Source organism: Ruditapes philippinarum, unplaced genomic scaffold, assembly GCF_026571515.1.
Source record: "Ruditapes philippinarum isolate M1 unplaced genomic scaffold, ASM2657151v2 ctg1913_1_1_1_1, whole genome shotgun sequence".
In the NCBI taxonomy this organism is placed as follows: domain Eukaryota; kingdom Metazoa; phylum Mollusca; class Bivalvia; order Venerida; family Veneridae; genus Ruditapes; species Ruditapes philippinarum.
The window spans coordinates 78,372-105,490 of NW_026860906.1; the positions used below are offsets into that span (position 1 = coordinate 78,372).

The 27,119-nt window shown below is 31.4% G+C and overlaps 2 protein-coding genes across 2 annotated transcripts; both read right to left on the bottom strand.

Annotated features, from left to right (window-relative positions):
• Positions 1–1,158: 1,158 nt before the first annotated feature.
• On the bottom strand, positions 1,159–3,835 carry LOC132713876 (uncharacterized). Its single transcript, XM_060696580.1, has 2 exons — positions 3,614–3,835; positions 1,159–2,902 (listed from the first exon to the last, which is right to left on the bottom strand). Exon 2 carries the CDS (start codon positions 2,852–2,854, stop codon positions 1,979–1,981), a length of 876 nt encoding a protein of 291 aa, XP_060552563.1. The 5' UTR covers positions 2,855–2,902; positions 3,614–3,835; the 3' UTR covers positions 1,159–1,978.
• A 2,758-nt stretch (positions 3,836–6,593) lies between these two features.
• LOC132713877 (sodium- and chloride-dependent neutral and basic amino acid transporter B(0+)-like) lies at positions 6,594–26,066 on the bottom strand. The gene is made up of 13 exons (XM_060696582.1): positions 25,823–26,066; positions 18,394–18,583; positions 17,771–17,902; positions 17,051–17,178; positions 16,054–16,241; positions 12,112–12,250; positions 11,080–11,214; positions 10,676–10,779; positions 9,955–10,192; positions 8,917–9,045; positions 8,430–8,529; positions 7,848–7,954; positions 6,594–7,484 (listed from the first exon to the last, which is right to left on the bottom strand). Exons 1-13 carry the CDS (start codon positions 25,868–25,870, stop codon positions 7,176–7,178), a joined length of 1,947 nt encoding a protein of 648 aa, XP_060552565.1. The 5' UTR covers positions 25,871–26,066; the 3' UTR covers positions 6,594–7,175.
• Between the last annotated feature and the right edge of the window lie 1,053 nt (positions 26,067–27,119).

Sequence of the window (27,119 nt, forward strand, 5' to 3'; positions counted from 1 at the left end):
CTTGCTGAAACGAATATTTGAAACATGAATAAAACTTATAAATTACATTTCTGTCTTTCGTTGTTAAGCGGTGTTAAAATAAAGGTTAGCCCTTGTACATTGTCGACTGCATAGAACAGAGATACTTGAGGTCTTTTATAACAGTTTTGCTCTATTTAGAAATTATAACGTTAGAATATGTCAAGACCTCTTAACTCTTGGCCTGCCGAGGGCAACAATGAAACTGCTCATTATTTGTTTTTAGCTCGACTATTCGATAAGAATAAGTAGAGCTATTGCAGTCAACCGAGCGTCGGCGTCGGCGTAACCACTTATGTTAAAGTTTTTGTAATAGTTCAAATATTTTCAAAGTCCATAGACATATGGCTTTGAAACTTTGCACACTTGTTCACCATCATGACCCCAACCCGTAGACAGGAGGAGGTAACTCTATCAAGCATTTTGACAGAATTATGCCCCTTTTTCGACTTAGAATTTACGTTAAAGTTTTTGTAATAGTTCAAATATTTTCAAAGTCCATTGACATATGGCTTTGAAACTTTGCACACTTGTTCACCATCATGACCCCAACCTGTAAACAGGAGGAGGTTACTCTATCAAGCATTTTGACAGAATTATGCCCCTTTTCGACTTAGAATTTACGTTAAAGTTTTTGTAATAGTTCAAATATTTTCAAAGTCCATTGACATATGGCTTTGAAACTTTGCACACTTGTTCACCATCATGACCCCAACCTGGAAACAGGTGGAGGTAACTCTATCAAGCATTTTGACAGAATTATTGCCCCTTTTTCGACTTAGAATTTACGTTAAAGTTTTTGTAATAGTTCAAATATTTTCAAAGTCCATTGACATATGGCTTTGAAACATTGCACACTTGTTCACCATCATGACCCCAACCAGTAAACAGGAGGAGGTAACTCTATCAAGCATTTTGACAGAATTATGCCCCTTTTTCGACTTAGAATTTACGTTAAAGTTTTTGTAATAGTTCAAATATTTTCAAAGTCCATTGACATATGGCTTTGAAACTTTGCACACTTGTTCACCATCATGACCCCAACCTGTAAACAGGAGGAGGTAACTCTATCAAGCATTTTTTTTACTATCAGGCACTAAGAATAGTCGAGCGTTGCTGTCCTACCGACAGCTCTTGTTGCATTAAATAAATGCTTGTTTTATAAAATTATTAAACAAAACAAAAACATTCTATTTCCAGTTAAATTCCTAATATTCAGCCATTGTCATCGAAATGTAATCCATGATAACACCAAATTTTAGTGTGTTAATTGCTTAAATTACGATTACATGTAATCGAAATGATAACACCAAAGTTTAAGGTGTTAATCGTTAAATTACGATTACATGTAATCGAAATGATAACACCAAAATTTAGTGTGCTAATTGCCTAAATTACGATTACATGTAATCGAAAATGATTTGGATTACAGATTACTTGAGAGAAAAAAATTATTTGATTACAATCGATTACTGATTACGATTAAAACAACCCTGATGCGCTCAGTGTCGACTAAGACCAACTTGAACTTGTTTAGAAGAATGGTTGGCCTTGTGGTAAAGATGTCGGGCTCTCTATAAGAGATCATGTGTAAAAGCCTCACTGAGGTCAGGGGTCACGATTCCTCATTATGACACAAGTAGTTGTTGGTTCCAGAAATCAGACAAGAGTGTCGTTTAATTAATACATGTAATATTGAACATATATCATATCTTATGAGAAAAAAACATGTATATCTTAACAATTTAAATGACAAAACTTGTAAACGTATGCTTATTTTACATACGATATCATGTCCATGTTTAAAGAGTGTAGATATGACATTCAAAGCTTTGTAAATGTACGTTTTTTCAATAATAATGAAACAAACTATTATGAAAATGACACTTGATACAAGTATGCGAACAATCACTTTTAAGCTTTTGGAACCTGAAGTACCATCTGTTCAGTTTATGCAAATTCATATTCTAAAAATAGACACAGTTGGTTTGTCGTGATTTCTTTGAAGAACAACAGCGCGGTCCTTCATACTGTATGAAATACCAGAGGGATAATTCAGCTTGTCCCTTCTCGAAAGTAAAACACCTTTTAGTTTCCCAGCTGGTGTTATTTTTACTACATTGTGACAGGTTTCACTACTTCCAATGACGTAAATATTGTCTTCGGAGTCCACTGTTAAAGTCCGTGGTCCAATAAGAATGTCGCTTTTGTATATGAAAATAACATTCGTCGTCTTGGCATCTACACAAATAACAGAATGATTTCCTTGGTCTGAGACAACCACCTGGTCCCCGTCGCGAATAGAGGCGAGGTACCAGGGTGCTTTAAATAGTTCTGCGTGCAATTCTGATTCCCATACTTTCCTCTTTATTTTGCATTCGTAACTGAGAAAACCTAGAGTTCCTCTGAACCCATCCCTCATGACTGAAAGAGCGATTCCAGATTTCCAGCACGTTATTCCTCTGCAATCTTCATCTATTCGCCAACTTTTGTATTTAGTCATACGACCATTTCCCGCCATAATGCAAAACACAGTCTGAGCTTCCGGTTCCGTGACATAAAACTCGTTCCGCTTCCGGTTTGAAGCGCAAATGTCAAACGGGTAAGTTGTAAACTTCATGACAGACAAACATTTGAAATTAGTATCTAGCAACTTTATATGTTTATTTGCCCTGTCTAGAAGTAGCATCTCGCCTGTGTACAATACAATAGAAGCTCGAAGTAAGAATGGACGCGTGTCGTCTGCATGGCTGACCGGATATTCTCCAACCAAGCGATTAATAGGTGGTGCTTGTTTTACAAACTTTGCTCCAACTTCTTCACTAAACTCAGCCATATGGGGATGGTTTGTAAACTACCTCGTCAAAGAACCTGTTGTGCTGTGCTGTCAAATAGTGAAATTTGATATACGTGTATAAGTTTTCTCCGCAAATAGACACTGAACATAATTCATAGTTTACAACGAGTTTGGTATGTCTCTATACATTGTTGAATTAAAACTGTATGGAACTCTTCATTTCATATATAAGATTCTTAACTTTGATAAAATGTTGGTAAAACTGGCGGAAGCGGTGGCCACCGTTTAGTTTACCGGACCTCTATATAATACATGTATCTATTTGATGATAATTTGCCTTCGAGAGAGAAAAAATTATCCCTACGCACTACACCCATTTCTTTTAAAAGCTTGTAAACAATGCTTTAGTGTCAATCGATCTCTGAATGATAAATCACACCACAATATGTTAAATTTATAAATAAAACATTCTGTAAAATTTCTCATTTTTATACAATGTTTATTTTACATGTAAGCTTGTGAAGTACATACGTCAAAATGGTTCATGGAATCTGGCATATTTTAGACCCCGGATTTGCCTTTTAAGTTTCAGCTAACATGATAACATGTTATCATAAAAAAATAAAATGAATATTCATCAACATTTCAACAGTATCATTTATAAGATATGGGCTATGTTGATGTTATCTTGACGAGAGAAGAAAAAAAACCTATAAAGTACTTCAATATTAAAAGTACGATACAAAGATAAATTATCAATGTTTTTAACAGTAAAAAATAGTAAATATAATTAATTACCTGATTTTGGATATCGATCTTCTATATCTCAAATCATTTTACAACCAGTCATTGTTCGCGCTTAAAAAGCGTTTAAATATGACAAACAAAAGACCATAATGAAATCTATACCGCCTGGTATACTGTACTGAATACTGGCACGCGGAGTCAATATTGAAAATCCTTCAAACTATATTTTAAATTAAAGGAACTCCACTCAGGTGAAAAAAAATCTAAAAAACATAAAATTTGAATTTCTCACATACATCTGTGTGGGCACTAAACGCAGAAAGTTATGCAAAAAAATATGATTAAGTAAATTGAAAATCGTATTTTTGTGCTATGTTTGTATTTTACAATGTTTTAGAGAAATTGAAATGATGAAAAGCTTTGCAACGCTTTTCAATTTTGGGTCATTTTTCACAGTTACTCTAATCACTATGAAAAACATAACGGAGTGATATGGTGGCTGATTTGTGCTATTCGTGTTTTCGCCCGCTACCCCGCAAGGCGAAAAGTAATAAATAAACAAGTTAAAATGGTGTGGTGCGGAGCTAAAAGAAAGGCGCGGGCAAATTCTAATAAATACAATTTCGCCTCGCGAGGGCGGGAGCGAGATTTAAAAGATAAAACGACGAGGCTACTGGACGAAAACACGCTAATTAGCTGGGGCGCAGAGCGAAGTTTGATAAATAAAACTTCCCCCGCGCCCCTGCTAATTAGCATGTTTTCGACCCTTTTATAATTAACGAGTTAAAATGGTGGGGGCGGGAGCGAAAACACGCTAATTATCGGGAGCGCTAATTAGCGCGTTTTGTGGCGCATATCGTCCACATTTTTCTAAAGTACATTTTGCGGCAAAAAAGGCATGGTCCTGCCGCATAACGTCCATATTTTAAAGTTTATATAATTTTCGTTAATTTTGACCAGTTATTACCAGGTGTTTTTGTGTGTTAATTTCAGCTCACCTAAGTATGCGACTGTCTGTCTGTCTGTCCGTCCAAATTTAGCTTGTTACCACTCTAGCATCCACATACCCTAAGCAATATGTCAAGAGTTATCTGTCCTTGAATTACAATATGACAATTTTCAACAGAATATCTATGACCATAAAATCTCAACAAAGTTAGAATATAGGCTAAATCTAACATAAAACAACAACAAAAAACGCACTATATATCACCTTGTTAGTGCTTTCGTTTCTTCTCCATTCTTAAAGTATTTTATACAGAATATGTATAACAATAAGGTCTCGATCAAGTTCATTTATGAGCTAAGACGACTGAATATCTCAAGAGTAATTTGCCTTTGAATAATAAAAATAAAGACATATTTTAAAGTCAAATTATTGAATTGTGATAAAACTGCCATTTCTTTCTTATCAATGATCAGATTTCATTCATACATTTATGACAGGACGGACATCTTGAATAGTTCAACTATAATATTGACCTTGAAATGAGCTTGACCTCAAGGTCACCATTGAATTTTGCTTAAATTACCATATCTTTGTCATTTACAGATATTTGGATATTGATGACCATTTCAGACGTAGAATTGAGTACTGATATCAGTAGATTCTGAGTACATGAAATGTACTTGCTTTTTATTTGTAATATTCAATGCTATCTACCCTTGTCATGTGGAGCCTTTATAGGCAGGTGGGCGATATAAGGCCACCATGACCTTTTGCTTTGTTCAGTTATAAAATTACATTGTTCAATTATAAAATTACATTATGACATTCAAACAAAACGCTTACATTACGATATTTTAAAATATGCTTTATTTTTTATCAATAGAACACATTGAACTTCTTTTTCATCATTTCCTATGCGGAAGAATGTTTGTTATAATATACTCTTTTACATATTATCTATGTAACTTATAGGCGAAATGTTTTGTTCTTTAGGCGATAAAATAATACGGTTTTAGTAAAGGGACGGACTTTCCGACTAACCTATAGATTAAACCATTTTTCAAAGTTATATTTTATGACAATTTCAAACTTGCATTTACTAGATTTGTAGTTCAAAATATTTGAGCTGCGTCAAGCAGAAATAAGCACTATCGTCATTTTTTTCCACATATTGATGATGTTTCAAAAATTACAATCTCATCTTTGAGAAAAATATTTTAAAAGTTTACAGGGTTAGTTACTGACCCGATACGGGGATACACGGTTCTGTAGGAAACCATAACGGGACTCAACCCACAGAACCGTATATAACGGTATCTAACCCTTAAACGATTCTACCACGCCGAAAACCTTCCTCATCGTAATTTATCATAACCAGGGAGACCATACCACGTGACAAAAAAAGATAAACGGCTTTGATGGAAAAGATTTTCATGTATTAGAAAGAAAGAAATATAGAGCGGCAAAGCGGACGCAGTTTAGTAATTATATTTTACTTGTTATATCTGTTGCCAAACCATAACTGTCTTCTTAGTATGGCTTAAGGATAAAGCGACCGAGTCGTGGAAACCCCATAACTTCATTCAAGTGTCTGTCCAAAAATGTTGAAGCTGTTGCAACAATTTCGTCTGGTGATAATACGTCGCACTAGAAGCACTGTCTTACATTAAGTCGTAATCTACATTTATTCAATTTCAATGCAATACCTCTAGTAGAATTATATAATTCAAGATGAATAAATGTCCTTGAAGTATTCGTGAATATATTTTACTACAGAAATTGTGGACGATATGCGGCGCAAATACACACTCTCGCCGCAAAACGTACCAAGTACGATATGCACCGCAAAAGGTCCACATGTGTACGATATGCGACGCAAAACGTCCACACGCGAACGTTTTGCGGTACGGACGTTTTGCGGTGTTACATAGCGCAATAGAAAATGAGTATCTCAAATTTTGAAATAACCACAATATAATTTTTTAGCTATTGAAGCTTTGATATCATTTTTGGTCCAACTTGACCAGTATATTTTGTCCAAGACGTAATTAAAAAACAAACAAGCAAACAATAACACGTGAATCGAATTAAAAGCATATTTATTTTTTGTAACTATAAAGCATTGTAAATTGTAATAATAATAAAATTCCATAAAAACTCTTGTGTAAACTGTTTGCTGAATAAACCTTCTAAAAGTGATAATTAAAATCACAAAACAAATAGAAATAATGTGGATAGTTCTTTTGTAGAATGCCAAAGAGTGTAAGTAATATAATTAAAAATGTTTTAAATGCAAAACTTATTTACTTATTTACATCTTGTTAAAAAATAAAGAAAGCACATAAAAAACTGTTCTCAACAGTTTGCAGTACCACGGTAGATAACCGAAACCACTGTTCCATATTCCGCAAATCTGTCTTGCGATTACAAGCACATACTACTTCCGGTCAATGTACCTTTGCACGGTGTCTATATAAATTGTAACTTGTTCAGTACTTGATAAAATAGATTTGACATCACACGTATTTTAAAAGTATATAATATAATCTAAAATTGATATAATAAACTAATGAGTATGTTGACACTGGTTTGATGAGTATGAGATATGGTCAGATATGTACATAATGACGTAAGTGTCAATGGAATGTAAGACCCGTTTTATTTTTAGATATTAGAGTTAACTGCCCCTGGATTGTCTAAACCATATTTCCGCTCCATGTGGTAGGCGTTTTCTAATGGTTTTCTATCTGACCCGTCATTGGGTCCCCAATCGGAAGTGGGCGTGGTAATCTCGCGCAAGCGCTCTAAAAGACTTCCTTTAGCTTTAAACAGTTTATAGAGGAATGTGACTGGTATAGGGAGAAGCACGATAATAGTAAGAACCCAGCCAATGGCCTGAGCAAACTGTGGGAATGGCTCGCCCTTTCTTATTTCTGGTGGGTTGTAATCTGCCATTCTGTAGAGGAATAATGCCTGAAAAAAAAACAAAGAAATAAGATCTATAAGTATGTATCAAATCATATCGCGAAAAGATAAAAAGAAAATAGTGTGTTGAAACTTTGTATATTCTTTACAATTTCTCTCCGATTGGACAAAACAAAACAAATATATTTATGCTTATTCTTCAGTTAAAACGTGTCATTAACAAATAAGTTTATCTTGGGTTTATATTCTATAACTATTACTTAAAAATGTACATTCTGAGAAGCGACGTGTATTTATTTATACGTTAACGTTGTCGGCCGCAGTTCCCATTTTATGTTTACGTATGCATACTACGTAATCCAATATTTTAGTTTGATTAAGAATTTTTCTGAATTACTGCAAAACACTTACGCCAATGAGAATAGGCGAACAGAAGGTCCAGCAGACGGCCCAGAAGATCATCGGTCGAGGTGGATGTCCCAACATATACGTACAGTCATTCAAAAACCGCCTTACTCCTGGAATAATTCACAAACATTATTTATTAACAAAAGTAAATTTTTGTCTTAGAAATATATAGTTTTTTTTCTTGTATTTTAATACTTATAGATCGGATAACACTATGTATAGTTTATTTCACATTAATTTATTGAATTATTTATTTACTGGTATTTATTCAACTTCAACATATCCTTTATTTTAATATTTTGTTTTAATAATAGGTCTTTCGTATGTTTTCAGGTACTTTTATTGATGATATGCTTCATTTAGAAGGTATTAATTGTTGAATAACATTTCTTTAAATAAATGATAGAATTTCCACTTGGAATATATCAGAACGTGTATGAAAATATTAGCCGAGATTAGTGTTCAAAATTCTCGCCGATTACGCATTGGAAAGACCTGGAAAATTGACATTGCTATAATATGCAGGGAGAAATTTATTAAAGAGAGAGCATTATAAACAAAACCCAAGAAAAAGGGTCTACATACCGTATACCCACATAACGGAAATACATTCACATGTAGCTACAAACAGGACGGAGAAATCTGCACCGTAATGGTCCATTAATGATACAATATAATCACCAGCCTGCAAAATAAGACAGAAAAAAATAAACATTTAAGTTACCCGAAAATAAAAGTAATACAACGGGCCTGTGGGAAATGCCCAATCACTTTGCTGGAATCATTCTGCTTTAATTGTTCTCACAAGAATATCATCTAATTCAATTGTACATTTTCATATTGCATATTTGGACGGACCTCTTTATGGTAATTTATATTGGTGGTAAGTGCTGCTCTGCAATGTGTAAATTATTTTCTTTGTTCACTTCACAATATTTAACTTTTTTTAATAATTGTTCAAAATTTTTTATGAAAATTTGCAGGAATCTGGAGGCGTGCTGCTTTAAGCCGTCTTTAGAAAAATTGCATAATAAGGACAATGAATATCAATAAAAAGGTTTATATAACATACCGGTGTGACACAGGGTAGGGCACAGAAATAGAGGACCACACCAAATCCTACACACATATAACTCTTGTATTTTCTCAGATGTGGATATTCATCCTGTATACATGTCATAACTGTCTCTAACAAAGCAAACTGAAAATGTAATATAAATATAATATTAGTTTATAGTTCATACGAACTATATTTTTAAGTTCGATTATGTAAGAAGCTTTAAGCTTATAGATACTCTTTCTAATTTTTTCTTGAAACTAAGCAGTACCGAGATATTAGTGTATAATGTTTCTTGTTCCAGGAAACAACGGCTAGCGGCTTGCCCATAACTGGGTTGAAGTGAACCAGCTAGCGATCCAGTCCGACGCCATAACCTATCGTCAGTTTGACAGGTTCGAGCCTTTCTGGGAGTGATTTCTATGTTTTCATATATGACGCTAATAATGTGTTTATTCTAAAAAAAACGGAACAGGAAGTGGTACAAATATACTTAAAGTTCTATTAAGTCATAATTAAGCTAAACTTGGTATTCATATAAATGTGTGGCATGGCTTTTAAAATTCATGATTTACACTATAAAGTAGAGAGAAACGGTCTCCCATAAGAACGCCCCAAAACTGCAAAATTGAATATTTTGCAGGCTCGGTTTGATTGAGCCAGTTTATTGACAGTATTGGTAAATGCAAGCGACCTTTCACAACCTCTGTCACTGGTTTAAGCAAAGAAGGTGCTTGAAATATTCATAGAATATGTAGGCTATAAATCGAATGTAGGCAATAATTACTAAGTTGTCAGACCAAAACTTGTGAATTACGAAAAAGAGAGATAATTCTTAACGGTTTATAGATCAAATGATCAAATGGAGGTGTTGACATAAGGTTTTTGTGTTTATTCTCAAAATAGCATACGCAAAGGTTGGCTGAAGGTGTGAACCCCAAGAATTTGTTATTGGTATCTAAATGAAGATTGGTACATGCACCCATCAATAAAAGATATGTACATACACTTTGTCATAAACATGTAAAACAAACAACTATTTTGGATACCAACCTCGCTGTCCAATCCCAGAGTAAACAACATGAAGAAGAAGAGGACAGACCACAGTTGGGCTGGAGGAAGATTTGACAATGCCTCGGGATAGGCAACGAACGCCAGACCATAGCCACCCTTAGCCACATCCTGTACATCGACACCAATCTCTTTAGCCATGCCTCCAAATGTGGTGAAGATGACGAATCCCGCGATGATGCTCGTAACAACGTCCATGATACTAATTAATAAAGCGTCACTGAAATATTTGATAAAAAAAATCATGATGAATCGTTGACAAACAACGATCCCGGATGTTACCACGGTTGCTAAGGAGGCACGAGGTGAAACATTCGAATGAGATGACATATTTTGTTGACTATGATATATGTAGAAGTTGTATTCTAATTTGATTAATATTGTGATACGAAATTAGTCATTTCTTTGTCTGCAATAGAGATATAACTAGTCAATTTCATCTGTCAGGAAGTTAACCAATCTATGGATTACAATTATACAAAGAAAATGTATTACCAAAAGATAAGTTGTAAGTATGCGATTTTGTTTTATCCGTATACTAGTCACACGTCATTTTTCAAATTGTGAGCGGATTATAAATGTATGAAAAATCGTGCCTGGTTGATACGAAACAAAATGAAAGTTCTTCACCACGATTATTGTTTAACCCTTTGCATACGTTTCTTCCCAAAATGTCGTCTTCTTAACTAAAAAGAGTACTTACCCGTAAACATTGTTGCTAAACTTATTGTAACTGCCAAACATGAGAATACCACCGAAAGACACACTGAGAGAGAAAAACATCTGACCTGCAGCGGCCACCCATACCTGAAATATATAAAATTGAATATATATCTTATAATGTTCGTGAATAACCCACTCATGACGTATTTCCTTATCTCTGTCGGTATTCTTTTATAAAATCTTTAATGATTTTTCTCCGTAGTATTAAAACATGTTATAGTATATAAATATGTATCCGAAAGATACATTTTCTGAACGAAAGTTTATGCTATGATCACACATATACTATTATTATATTAGAAAGTTCTCTCATGAAAAGAGATGTTTAGTGTAACGAAGGAAACAACAATAACAACAATGCATCATATGATTGAAACTCCATACCTCAAGCTTCAACAGTTGATTCCAGTCCGGTATAATGAAATATTTGATACCGTCAATGGCTCCGTCTAATAGACATCCTCTCACTAATAATATCAGCAATATTACATAGGGAAATGTTGCTGTGAAATAGACAACCTGAAATAAACAACAGTGAAATAAACAATGTGAATTTTTAACAACAGTAAAATAAACAACAACAAAAGGAATGTTCATGTGTAAATAACAAACAACATAAATTATGTTATGAAACATATCTATGTGTCTTATATGACAATATAGCTTTAAATAGTTCTAGGGATGAAAACGATTGCTGAAGTCAATATTCGAATACGAGTATTCGGTTTGCCATATTCGAATATATTCGAATATTCGATTTTTATTAATTTCGAATTAATGTCACTGAATACAGGTGTAAGAATGTTCATAAATTTGAATCATGTGTTAGAATATGTGTAAAATAACATAACATAATGCAATCGATAGCAGGACGTATAACTTCAAAGTTCTAAATGTAATCGTTTTCTCTTTTCAACAAAGAGGCGTTGTTAGTTAGGGTTGCAATGAAGGTAGGTAAGGCAATGTTCATATATTCTTTAATGTGTTCTTCTATAAATAAGTACATGTATAAAATATTAAATAGAGATTATTAAATAAGTGTAGATTCAATACTGAATTTATTGAACGATATGTATAAAATTATATTATGCGAGCCTCTGGCTAGCATAATATTATTCTACTCAACGAGTTTAATAAATTCAGTAATGAATATATTCGTTTTACCACATAACCAACATATACGAACTATTTATAGTGAAAATAAACCTATTTTGTTATTGACGCGCCTATAGTATAACGCTATTATTTAGCGCAACTTTTACGCTGTTTGTATAACGCAAATGACGTACGTCACGTCGAAATATATGTACGGCTGTGAAATACCGTTGTTTATGGAGCCGCATAAACGGCACGGTTATGCGATAAGCTATGTTAATACACGATAATATTTTTTTAATATATGACAAGTTAACATACTTTTCCGGATGACTTGACTCCCTTGATCAGGCAGGCTACAACAACCATCCAGGAGAGCAACAGGCACAAAGCCAGCTGCCAGATTGGGGCTCCAACTTGGTCAGGATACATTCCTGGAGCCTTCTGTATCACAGTCTTTCTGTAAATTCATATACTATCATTAAAATCAGTTTATAAAGTAATAGCAAGGGAACATAACATGTATAAAGTATACGCCAGACAGGTTCCATGGCTGTTTAAATCGGAAGAAATTGAATAGTGGATAAACATGAAATTAAATTGACGCCGTTGACGTTGTCAAAGTGCTCCATAACGATGTATATATGTTGTATGTAAATGCTGTAAAAATACAAACGTAAGTCACAACTCAGTATTTTTTGATAAATGTGTTCGCTTGATATGTATATTTTTGTTGACAAAATTTGTACAATGTATGTATTGTTATATAATAAAAAATGAAGAAGTATATGAACTTTCCGGACATCCCTCGTATTTGATAAGTTTAGCACAGACAAACTTCGGATTCAGTATTATAAAGTTACAGTACTTTAATAAAAGGGTCGTTAATCAGAATGGTATTTCAAACGTAAAAATTAATAAAATGATATACTTGTAGGAAGAATTAAAGTAGCATACTTCCAGATTCAAACTTATTTTTATGAAATAAAATGAAAATTTGTTTACAAGTTAGATATTGTGAAGTGATACACACCGTCACCTTGGAGCAAAAAGTAATGTAACTGACATTTTTTGAGAAAATCACTTTTTGTCATTATTTGGTTAGAAATACAAACTTTCACCAGTCTCTGAAGTTTAGAAGCTGAATTTTGATGAAAAATGACTTTTTTGGCATAAAAATAAAAAATGTAAGTGCAGCTTCAGAATTTGTTGGTGCAAAAACTACAGTAAGTACACTTACATGAGTTTTTGCGCCAATGTTTTTACAGATAAGTTGAAAATAATTTGATGCAAAAAGTATTGTAACTGCATTAAAATATTTCACTACTGCATTAATATTAAATAGCAAAATTATTTCTAAAATACAAATTTTATATATAAATCTACTTTAGGAAACTAACATTTAAAGAAAATGTTATTTTGATTTAACGACAAACAATATAGCTAGTAATATTCCAGTATTCAAATTTTGTTGATATTTTTAAATGATTCAAGTAATATAAGAGCTGTCATTGATTCGGTGAAAAACAAATATAAGATGAAAAAATTTTGATGATACACAGATATATTGATAATTACGTACTATTTGTCTCTTAATTCTTTTCCATAATTATGTTTAAATGCTTTCAGTAAAAACATGGTCTTTTCATAAATGTGTCCTGTTTCAAACAAATGCCCATTGCATGATTTTTGCTAACAATTTTTTGTCATCACTGCCATGAAATATGCTTCTGCATAATTATGTTTTGGTTGAATTTTCATAATTTCTAGACATTCAATTATTAAATCAAAATTATCGATTTTCTAAACTGTGTACTGATCAACAAAATTATCAACGATACACATCAATATCATTTCTATTGATGACAGCTCTAAGTAATTTTTTTTTTCAATTGTTTACTCAATTATTTATTATAAAAATAAAGATAAAAGTTGCTTAAAAGATTTACATTCTTATTGCATTATATAAGGACAACTGTATTATAAAAATGTCACTGCAATTTCACTGTTTATAGCCCTGGAAAGAAACAGTTGCTAACATTGGTGTATCTTTTCTATTTTAATTTCTATAAAAACATGGCAGACAAAGGCATGTAATCTGTTTCAATAATATATTGGTCAAAACCATAATTGCTAGTATGTTAAGTCTAATGTGGTGCATCTACAACTCCCATGCATTCATACATATAGAATGGTGTCTATTATCAAAAATTGGAATGACTCAGTTCATTCTCTATGTCGTGCATGTTAAACACTTTAATTAACAGAAAATCACAATTTTCAAAGACCCAAACCACATTATGTCACAGAAAATAATCTGAATTTTTATATAAAATCAAAGCTATTAAACCATGATAGTGATATGGCGTATAATGTTTAAAGTTTGGTGGCAGGAAATAAGACAATTTGAATTCAATATATCAAAATTTTAAAAAGAAGAAGCAATGAAAACACAATTATTTATAAAAATTGAAGTCTGTTCATGGGATATAATATAAAAGGATCTCACTGGGATATGTTGGACAAGAAAAGTTTAGGATTCTTAGCAGGTTCATCCAAAATCTCGATTACGTCCAACCAAAATGTTCAGAAAAGTTCAGGATTCCTAGTGGTTTTATCCAAAATCTCAAAGTCTATGTCCCTGTGATGGTTGAATATTATTGAGACATAGGTATTATGATATATACATCTCCAAATGCCCCCCTTTTTATAACAAATACATAAATAAACTGTACCATTAGAAAATGGCAACAGTAAAAAACATGATTTATAAGTTGTCACGTAATTCACTTCATTGTTGTTATGTTTTTTCTGGTCCTCTGTAAGCACTTTTAAGCGTTGAAAATTGACTAAGCTTAAGTCAGTGCTAGGGGGCGTGAGGGATGTTGCACTTTTCATTATTGCTCAATTGTACAGACTTAATCAAGTGAGTCTGCAGTTTTCATGTAATTTTGTTGTGATTAATGCCAGGGTTTCCACAAGTCACGGAATCCCGAGGGTCATCTCCACCAGTATTGACTAAATAGTGGGAATGACGAGGCAAAATCCCCATGATTTTAACAAAATTTGACCCTTCAGTTAAAAATCCAAAGGGTCAAATCAGACCTTTTGGAAATTTGAAGGGTCAAAATGGTCATTTTAAGGGTCAAATGGACACCCTGAATGCTTACATTTACTTTGAAATTAAAAAAAATACACTGCTTTGGATTTACTGTTACTGTTTAAAATTAATGTTGAAATATTCAGTTTTTCAACTTCCTTTCATATGTTTAATGTATTAAATGTGGTTCATAATCCACAATGACATATTTTAAACAAACCTTACAATTAATTTGTTTGTAATAAACATCTTTCAATGTCTATGCAATGCAGTAACTTCAATACTTAAAATTAAAGTTAGTGCAAAAACTATGGTAAGTGCACTTACATCACTTTTTGCGTTTAAAATCTCAGTGCAAAAAGTCATGTAAGTGTAGAAGAATGTCTAATTACTTTTTATCCATAAATGAATAATTGTAATGTTTAAAACCAATTTAATAATACTTATTAATGATATTTTAACATTATTGTCTGGAATTAAAAGGGTTTACTCAAAATGAACAAATCAGTTTTTTGTGTCTCCTGTAAAATTTCAAAAATGTCAGTTACGGTACTTTTTGCGCCAAGGTGACGACACGTACAATCAACGTAAATTACTAAAATGATTTCAAAATATGCAAAATAGCCCTAACTGCTATGTTGTATGGTGATCAGTACTGCAAAATCAGCCATTAATGGCAAAATAACATGTAAAGTATTACTTAGACCTTGAATCTTTTTAATTTTCTTAAAATCTAAATACATTTTTCTCAAGTTTGATTTTCTAGACATATTTTGGCTCATCTGGAGGCATGCAACATTAATTGTCTAAAGAGGGTATATGTATATAACTATATCTGAAATTATTACATGTAATTAAGGCCGTAGTTAAAGAAATCTTGCAGTTGCACATGTAATTAATTAAATATAATTGTACAAAACATAGATGCATGCATATATATGATTGTTACTGTGTTAATGTTAGTTAAATCTGAATTAACTGTAACTGATATTGAACTGAATGGATATTTGATATACATGTATTGCTTTATACAAAGATTATTTCTTTGTAAGTTTCTATCACTTATTTAAGATGGAAATAGTTAACGATGCTGTCTGAAATACGGCATTATTAAACAGCTGTTCATATATATAACATGTCAAAGGGTAACTACTCCTACTTACTCAAAATATAACTCCGCCACTGCCACGTTCGTTGTATTCGTACACGAGACATTACTTTGCTCGAGCATATAATTTACAGTATAGTTTGTTGTACACAAGCATTTTGAAAGTATGTCAACAGTGGCATTTCCAGTGCATTCCGCTAGCTTCTTCTGTGTTTGTTGCGTACACCCTAGCACCGCCCATTCCTGGAAAATTAAAAATTAATTAAGTAATTAAAAGTATGATATATGATAAAAGAGATATGATAATTTTTAAAAAAAAACTGGAATCAAGATAAAAAGGTAAAGATTTTTTAAAAAGAATGTTTTAATCATGGACCTGTATTTCGGGCTTGGATCATTATTCTACAGTATTGAATAACTATCTAATTTAATGATTGAGGATAACAAATTATCAAAAGCTTATTTATTTTCGGTTTCAAAGTCATATAAAATTGTTTGAACATCAAAATTGCATGTGACGGCGTGGTAGAGTTGTTAACGCGACGGACTAGTAGTAATCTAAGGACTACTGGCCGTGTTGGTTCAAACCCCGTACGTGGCAAATATTTAAATATATTGCTTATTACTAGTTTGTTTTAGGAATCGAACAAAAATAAATCATCTGTTGATTTATTGTCTCAATTTATTTATGTTTTATGGAATATTAAATCAATCTTCATAAACATGTATTTTGTTTCTATCAACTGGTTTAACCACGTGTTCAGCCACTGCAATATATAACAATGTTTGTTTTCTTAAAAACAAAGCAATATGCATACGGTCCCTATGATAAATTGACACGTGGCAACAATTGAACGCTTTCTTGTCTTAAAATGTGATGTCTGGCTGGTTAAAGGCAAACTAAGTCTCAAAAATGAATATTTTTCTTTCTGTAAGAAGTGCATTTCTGTATAAAGTGCAACCGCGAGTTAGTAAACTTCTTACAGACCAACAAAGACAGTGTTTTTATTTATCATTAGCTCAATATATTTTTAGCTTTAATATGTACTTACATCTTTACACGTTGTCCATGGCAACACTTTTTGCATGGATGAGAAGAAATAATACAATGTATACGCCATTATGACATTGTAGTAAATAGCTACAACCAGTGAAATCAATGCCATAGATATACCAATTCCTGGAAAATAGAAACAGATCATATCAACATCTTTGCATGCCATCCTCCTCCTCCTCCCCCCTCCTCCTCATCATCATTACTATTATCTTGATTTCTATATTTATCATGATCATTTATGTTCTTCATAATATTCATCGTCATTGACATAATCATCATCATCATCATAATATTCATCGGTATAATCTTCATCCTTATCATCATCATCATCAACAACAACAACAACAACATCATCATCATCGTCGTCGTCGTCATCATCATCATCATCATCATCATCATTTGTGAATGCTCTTTTATCATATTATTTCATACCTTTTTCACAAATCCACTAAATTTTTATTAACTTTTAAATGATTAAAAAAAATCGAAATCCAGCAAAAATAAGTTGTACAAATCTGTTAGCCTAAAATAGGACCCTTTCATTAATTTGATCTTATAACGTATAGTGTTTGTTTAATAATTCATTAGTTATTTCAAAATGCATGCTAATTTTAGGAGACTGCTGAGGACTACCAATTTTGTTACCCTTGTTTCTTTACATTAAAAAATAACACAGAGTTGGACATAACATGGGGTCAGATAAGTGTGTGTTTACCTTTGGCGCTCGGGTTCATAGCCCAAACTGCGGTTGGTCCACTCCCGGAATACTGTCCCATTACCAGCTCCATCATGTACATAGGTTTACCGATTAGGATCTGCAGGATTAGGTACGCGATCAGGAAAGCAGCTGTAAAAAATAAAATGAGCCGTGTCATGACAAAACCAACATAATGGGTTTGCGACCAGCATGGATCCAGACCAGCCTGCGCATCCGCGCAGTCTGATCAGGATCCATGCTGTTCGCTATCAGTTTCTCTACTTGTAATAGGGTTGGTAACTTGAAAGCAAAAGATTTGTGTCCATGTCATATTACATATAAGAAACTAAATAATATATGGGAGGTTAATACTCTGATCATAAATATGAATATGTAGATATAAAAATGTTGTGAATGCCCAACGTTGTATGTATATATCAACATAGGGCAAATAATTTTGTAATGAATCATATAAAAAACACGGAAGCATTGTTTTTGTTTAATCATATTAATTTCAATGAAGTTGTTACTACTTAATATATGCATTGACCTTTTAGATTTATATTCATTGTTTTACAATAGGTTTAGAAACAATATTTGTGTCCTGTTCAATTACTTTAAAGAAATAACACTCCACCTACCCCCGCCATACTGGTACGCCAAGTAAGGAAATCTCCATACGTTTCCTAGCCCCACTGAAAGCCCCACACAGGAAAGAATAAATTCCCATTTGCTCCCCCATTGTCCACGCTCCTCCGCAACCGCATCGCGCTTATCCAAATCATCCGCGCTACTGTTGACCGAAACCACACCCCCATTTGTTTCATCTTTCTGTAAAAATATGACGACAGCAATGATAAAAGCACATTATGCCTCAGAAATATATAATTGTTTAATTCTTAGGAAAGGGCCAATATGAATTTTATAATGTATAAATAATGCATTCAAAGAATGTTAAATGCTTGTTACCTGAAGAAAGTAGCGATAAATGTGAAATAATGTCATAAAAGTAGAAAAATGTAAACAAAGAAGTATTTTGACTTCCATACAAAATACTTAATCACTTTAACTGTACCTGTTGCCAAAAGGCAACAGATGGATTAAATGGTTACGGTAAGTGGCCGATGAATTACCTTTTAGATACTATAAAAGTACACCAAAATTAAAAGCTTTTGAAAAAAAAACATTTCTGAGGCATAATGAGCCCTTAAACATCTAAATCATCTAAAATTCTTCTGAACCTTTAACAAGTAAAGGTTAGATTTGCGAATATTGTGGTAAATGTAAATGCTTAAAGGGAAAGTAGCTTCTGCTCTTTTGTTATGGTCGAAGTATTCTCAATATACAATATAACACTATTAATTCTTCCCTTGCACTTGGCTGTAAGAACTATACAAATTAACACATTCTTTTAAAGGAACGTTATGCTTCAGAAACATATTTTTTTACTTCTTTAGAAAGGGCAGAAAAAGAGTATTATTTAATTTTTTTAATTAAAAGGGTTTTAAAGCATGTAAAATGTTGTTTTTTGAAGGGAAAATTTCAAAATTTTTTTTTGAAATTATTCGTCAAAAAAAAAGGGAAAATGTTAAAAAAGGTAAAATTTTGACTTTCCCTAAAAAAAACTTTATCACCCATAAATTTTTATTAATTGCCAAAAAGGGAAAAAAAAAGAAAAAATTTGGGAAGATAATTTGGGAACTTTTTGGAAAGAATAAAAATTAAAACCAAATATAAAAGGTTTCGAGAAATAAAATAAAAAGCAATAAAGGGCAAAATGGAATTTGGGGTTACAAGAGAATTTTTTGCCCTTAAAATTTGGGCCCACGAAATTGAGCCTTAAAATTTTGTTTGGGACAATTTTGTCGCCTTTAAAGTATTTTACTTAAAAGGTAAAAGGGATAACAAAAAAATTGTTGATGATGATGATATGATGATGATGATGGGGTGGGTGATTTGATGATGATTTTATACCAAATGTTGGGGAAGAGGGAGAAAAAATAAAATATAGCGGGGTAATTGGGGTTTTATATAAAAAGCTATATAGTATAATTTTTATTAAATTTCCCGGGAAACCTTTTTAAAATTTTTTTCATCCCTTTCTTGAGAAAAAAAAAGTTTTTTTCTTCAGAAATGCCCCTTTCTAAAGAAAAAGTAGAATACAAACCCTATTTTTCAAGTTAAACCCAAACGATGTTTTAAAGACAAATTTAATTTATTTTCCTTTGAATTAAAGCAATTTTTAACTTTTTAAAATTGAATGGGGTTAAATTTTAAGCCATGTATTCCCCGCCCTTTTGGGGAAATAAGTCCCCTTTTTTGTTTTTTTAACTTTTTAAAACAAAAAGTTTTGTACAACAACTATGTAGAGACGATCCATTTTTTATTTATTATGTAACACAGGACAGCACGGAGTTCCACGTGCAGCCGCATAAAAGGCATAGTAATTGTTCTCATCAATACAAGTCATTGTCCGACAAATGCAACAATTCATTCTTAATCCTCCACGCAACAATCGATTTTTAACTTGTATGCAGCAATTCATTCTTTATACTCCACGTAACAATCGATTTTTAACTTGTATGCAACAATTTATTCTTTATACTCCACGTAACAATCGATTTTTAACTTGTATGCAACAATTCATTCTTTATACTCCACGTAACAATCGATTTTTAACTTGTATGCAACAATTCATTCTTTATACTCCACGCAACAATCGATTTTTAACTTGTATGCAACAATTAATTCTTTATACTCCACGTAACAATCGATTTTTAACTTGTATGCAGCAATTCATTCTTTATACTCCATGCAACAATCGATTTTTATCGTTATGTCTCGACCAATTTTGATTTATTTATCAACAATCTATTGCAATAATCAATTTTACGTGTCGATCGATTTTAAATTCATTATACAACAATCGATTTTAGACTCCCTTTCTTGCTTACTAATAAAAGGAACGGTGTGCCTCAGAAATTGATAAAGTTTTCATTGTTTAGAAAAGGCCCATATGAGTTTATAACGTTTAAATAATTGTTTTAGATTTTGTTAGCTGATCACCTGAAGAAAATATAGTGCTGCATGTGAAATTATTTGTAAAAGTAACCAAGTCACTATAATTGTACTTTACCCTGTCCCCAGAAAAAAATTTTTTTTAGAAATATTTGGTTTTTAATTTTTAAAATTTTTAATTTTTTTAAAATAAGAAAAAAAGGCCCAAAATAAACTTTTTGAAAAAAAGTTTTAAAAACAATTTTTGGGGCCCCCCCAAAAAAAACCCTGCCGCTAATTTAAACCCGAAAAAAATTTTTTTCAAAAAATCATTTAAAAAAAAATTTTTTTGAAATTAAAAAGAAAAAAAGGCAAAGGAACCATTGATTTAGGTAAAAGAATAAACCAAGAAATTTTCCTGCCCAAAAAAAAGCTGTGGGTCCTTTTAAAATTGGGTTTTTTTTTTTGTTTAAATTTTTCTTTGTTTTTCCCCTTTTTTTTTTTTTTTTTTTTTGTTTTTTAAAAGGGGCGGGGAAAAGGGGGGAAAGTGGCAACGTATTATAAGTCTTACATGGGTTACATATGACGTTTATTTTTTCTTATTTTGAAAATGCGAAATAAGATATCATTTGATAAATAATACTTTACACCAATATTCTCTCATACGATCTTTCATTTAATTTCTTTAACATCTTTTCTCTTAATGTGAAAATGCAATTATATTGAACCACTCTTTCCCTTTGAACGATGGATGATACCTTTTAAGTTGAGTATTATCATACCATTCGCTTTAAATTTAAAATCGCAGCGCTTGATTAAAATTCATTTGTATACAAAGAATGTTCAAGTGCGACATAATCATAAAGGAATCTTTTATTCTCCCCTTTTATTAGGCTTTGAAATATTAATACACAGAGTGAATAAATAAAATATACCTACATGTTCATGCAAATTATTGTTTTATAGCGTAGGAGCATGTAAAACGAGTTTGATCAAACAAAATAATATTCACTTTATTCTAATGATGTTATATTTTGGGTTTAAAAAATAATTTTAAAAATTTTCAAAACCAAATTATAATGTTTAGAAGAAAATTTTTTGAAATTTTAAAAAAAATGGGGCTTGGGTTTTTTTGCCAATTAAAAATTTTTAATCCTTGAAAAAAAACCCTTTAAAATTTTTTCCTTTACAAAACAGTTTAAATTTTACATACATTTATTTTTATCCCCTTTTTTAAGCTATAAAATTGGTTTAAAACTTAAAGAACCCAAAATTGGGGTTAAAAAAAAATTAAAAAAAAAATAAAATTTACATTAATTTTTAAAGGGTATTATTAATTTTTACATTTTTGATTATTTAGAATTAAATTGTTAATTTTTTTTAAATGTTTGCTGATTTTTAAAAATAGAAAGGGCAGAAAGAAAAAACTGTTAAATTTGTTTAAAAATTTGATGAACATAAAAAAAGTAAAATTTAAAAACGAAAAAGAATCCTCTTTTTGGGGTATCTTCCCCAAATAAGATTTTTTTTAAAAAATCAAAATTTTAATTTGGCAGTTAGATCTGCCAAATTTAGAAAAGTTTTGGGGTCCTTATTCCTTTAAAAATTTCCCTTGTACTTTTAAACCTTTTTAATTTCTTTTAACACCAAATACTTAAAACGCAAAGAAATTTTATTTGATTTCCCCTTTCTTTTTCGTATTTTATTTTAAAAATTTTGGGTTAATCATTTTGTCCCCATTTTTTATTTCGCAAAAGGGCATGCCCGTTACAAATCGCGGAATGCTCATAAATAAACCATGCGCGTGGTTGAACATTTTTTTACAAAACTGCCACGGATGAATGTTTATACGAGCGTTTTACAGCATTACTTAGACAATGAGTAAGATATTGAAGGATGTGTCTGTTATATATTTAATCGTATGCACAACCATGTCTTTCCTTTTAACTTCAGTCATTCACATCATATAATACAGACCGACAAGACAAAAGAATTCTTGTACAAAGCGGTTTGATGACATTATCATAAATTTACGTGGTGGATATCAAACCGTTACAGATTTTATTCAGTCAAATATCTGAGGTATATACTACAAAGGGCTTTTTTCTTCGTGAATAAAAAGGAAATCGAGAAAGTATTAACACAATTATTTCAGTTGAAACAAGCAATATTCATTTTCCCATGTGGCTTAATATGAGTTCTAATTCCAGAAAGTAGTCGTTTTGGATTATGCAAAATCTATTCGGATGGGACAAATCTTAAGATTGAACAAAAGAAAAATATATTATTATTAGAACAAAAAAACCCAACGAATATCATGTTAATAAAAAACTCATCACCATCTTTGATACATCAAATCTTTAATGATGACATCGGGTTTGTTGACACTGACAAATTTAAATTAGCCATTTTTTAGTTTAACTGGTAGAGAAAGATTTCGTGTGTCCCTTAATATTTCAGGAAATGGTGGACACTTATGTAGAACCACCGACCTTCCTCTCATAAAGTAAAGACTTTGATGAAATTCTAACCAATGGATATCTGGAACAAATTGTTTGAATTAGCGGCAAAATTTGATACAGTTTATTTTTCAGGTTCAGAAACTTCAGAGTTATCACCAAGTTACTTTTTACTTTCAAAGTGGCTTTAAGAACATTTTTCCTTAAATATGACATCAAATCAAAATACATAGTACCTTCAATTTAAGCATGCAACCAATGATATTCCTTCCTCTTATACATAAAGACCACCTTATGATAAAAGTTTAAGTATGCAGCATAAAGGTACCCCATGAAACATAAAAAGGTCCCAAAAATATCGGGAACACTACCAACACAACCAAGATATCATCATCATCATCGTCATCGTCATCATCATCGTCATCATCATTAACAACAGCACAAGCGAAAAGTATACTTGTATAGGGAGGTTTTTGTCAAAGACAGACTGCTTGAGGAATTGGCAATCATTAACAGGCAGCTTTTCTTTTGCATGTGTACAGTTCCTCTATTTATATATAACACTTCCTTTACAGTTTACAGGGGAACTTCTAACATGACAGTTCTATTTGCTATTGTGTCACGTGACTTAATCACAAATGAATGTATTGACTATCATCTAATTAAAGCATTTGACGAGGACATCCCTTTGAAATTATCGAGATTAAACGAGATTAAATGAGAATTATCGACAAGTTCTCTTTCAGCTGGCTCTTGAATTTTATCATTTTTTTTCTGATCAGATCAGGTATACTGCATTGACTGACAATACAAATTCAAGAGTGTATTAAGTAGGACTATTTGAAATTACATTTTTTTAAATTGCATGAATGCTTAAGGACTTCCGCATGTGATATTTGTGTATTATGTTATTACTATTCCCGCAATACCCCAATTGAAATTATTGTCAAATGTTTACAAAGCACTTACTTTTCCTATCAAATATCTTCATCAGTGCATTGATTTTTTATCAGATTAAATATTATTTCATGATAAAATCAAATATTTGTTTAATTGTCAACATGAAAGGTTACCGCGTTTAGTAAAAAAATACCTGTTGAATATCTAAATTGTCATTTTTAATTGCATGACGTTATGCCTCTACATTAAAACATCCGACTCGTATGTATATACTTATATATATAAAGATACAGTTATGACAGTGCATTAATTGTTTCAAAAATGAAGAGAAATGACAGGTAATTTATGTGTATGAGGCATAAAGATAACTTAGCCTTGTACTGAAAAAATGAAGACAGTTTTTACCTATATGAATATATTAAGTACATGTATCATCTCGATACAGACTTGACGAGCTTTTGTGATAGTATATATTTTTCAAGATTGATATATATGAGAAATACTAGCTTATTCTAACATGAATCATACAGTTCAGCTAAGAATACATTTAAATTCAATGCTCTGTGAGTTTGCATAAAGAAATACACAAAAATGGAAAACTGTCTTGAAACCAAATTACATGTATAAAAGTATGGCATAATATGCAACACCCTATGCACATTTTGCAGTATATGTAATTTAAAGAGCAATATATCAAAAGAAAAGGTAAAATTAATGTTAATATAATGCTAATGTAATGCGTCATTTACGAATGCGTTTGACAATACTTCAATTCTTTAAAGATTACTAAAATGTTATTTAAGCTAAGTTAAACATGAATTTTCCTTTCAGTAAACATCAACGTTTAAATGTGGCTGTATCGTGTGTATAACAGTCCAATTATAAAACAAAAATGAATCCCCGGGGGCACACATAAAAGTCACTTTTATGTTACATACACGTTTTCATTGCTATACAACATTCTTTCAAAACCTTACAGACAACCCCGTCCACACACAAATACAAAAAAATAAACATATTTTCTTTTTACAAAAATATCTTTATGTCATAAGGTATGATACACGATACGCGCGTCTTAACAATCATGCACTTCTTAGGTTTCTTTTCAAATTTTACAAACCGCTTTTGTTGGGATATTTAAATGATATACGAGCGTCCAAATTTGTTATGAAACATTAAACTTGCACACTAGTCGAATAAATGTATTGTGCAATTAAACATTGAATACATGAAAAATCTTATACAAATAGGAAAAAAATATGATAAATAAATAAATTAAATAAAAAATAATAAATAAATAAATAAATAAAAACATAAATAAATAAACAAATAAATAAAAAATAAATAACAACAACAATTACAATAATAATAATAATAATAATAATAATAATAATAATAATAATAATAATAACAATAACAATAACAATAACAATAACAATATAATAGATAAATAAATAAATGAAATAAAAATAAATAAATAACAACAACAACAACAATAATAATAATAATAATAATAATAATAATAATAATAATAATAATGATGATAATAATAATAATAATAATAATAAAAACAATAACAATAATAAAATTAAAAAAATTAAAAAAAAAAAGAACAACAACAATGATGATAAAATCAGAGCAGCGGTTCAGAAGTGTGTATCAGTTTATACAGTTATATATGAATAAGTAACTTTAACAACATCTCATGTCTTACCTTTTCAGTAGGTTTGTCTTTATCCCAAAAATTATAAGACGCCGGCATTTTATGTTTTATTATTTCTTTTTCCTTATATTTGCACTTATTTTTCTAATATATAGTGCCACTGATTTAATACATTCGGTACAAGTGAAAATCAACGAATTATCCGATATTGATTTCTTCTTTTTTAAAGTTTTGTTCATGCACGCTTAAACGTCTACAAATTGTTTCGTACTGGAGCTCCCCATTTTGGCTATTATTTATTTATGCAAATTATTTCGTATGGGGGATTCCCTTCAGTGACCAATGCGATTGACGATACCTGTTGAATGACGTCATACAGGTAAAAATACAGGATGTTGCGCATTTGTTTTGTTTCATTCTGTACGTTTAAAGTTAAAATATATTAATGGACATGGTTTAATACACTCCTTACTACATACAGCTAGTAAAAACCAGTCCTTAAGTGATGTTCTTAAGTTAAATCCCACGTTGTTTGTAGTTTTTTTTAATAAATCGATTGCTTTATGTACAATGACTAAATTTGGTATTTTATCTTTCCCTTCATCTCATGTTGTAACTACTCTTACATGACCATTTCTTAAGAGAGACAGACCGATTTATTACCAAATGTATTACACGTACCAGTAATCCTTTTAATTATTTTACTGATTCATAAACATTTCACGATTTGTAAAATGTCATTTTGACAACATTCAATAGCAGAACAGAACAGAACAGAATAGCATAAAATCACTACACTGTAAATCTAAATACCAAACTTATTGTTGTGTAACAATTTTGTTACAATATTTTTGTATGAATCCTGACTCTTCTGTAGTTTTGCAGATATTTTTGTAAGTTGTTTTTACCAAATTATTCATGAATTTCAGAGCTTGGTATTGTTTATGTGGAATAAAAGTTATCATCATTTCTCTGAGAACATACTTTTTTCTTATACCATAACTTTTGATAGCCTTAATTACGCTTTGAACACAATTTCTTTGACTTTTGTGGAACGATAATTTCTGTGTAACCATGACTTTTATGTAACCATAACTTTTGTGTAACGATGGTTTCTATGTAACCATGAATTTTGTTTTACGATAATTTTTGTGTAACCATGACTTCAGTGTAAGGATGATTTTCATGTAACAATGACTTTTGTGTAACGATAATTTCTACGCAACCATGACTTCAGCATAGCAATAATTTCTTTGTAACCATGACATTTGTGTCCCGATAATTTCCTTGTAACCACGCCTTTTGTTTTACGATAATTTCTGTGTAACCATGACATTTGTGTCCCGAT

Coding starts and splice junctions, on each gene's coding strand:
- LOC132713876 (XM_060696580.1), bottom strand. CDS start 2,854: ATGGCTGAGTTTAGTGAAGAAGTTGGAGCAAAGTTTGTAAAACAAGCA.
- LOC132713877 (XM_060696582.1), bottom strand. CDS start 25,870: ATGCCGGCGTCTTATAATTTTTGGGATAAAGACAAACCTACTGAAAAG. Junction 16,242..17,050: donor CATGGACAACGTGTAAAGAT/GTAAGTACATAT, acceptor TTAATTTTCCAG/GAATGGGCGGTGCTAGGGTG. Junction 10,780..11,079: donor ATCAACTGTTGAAGCTTGAG/GTATGGAGTTTC, acceptor TATATATTTCAG/GTATGGGTGGCCGCTGCAGG.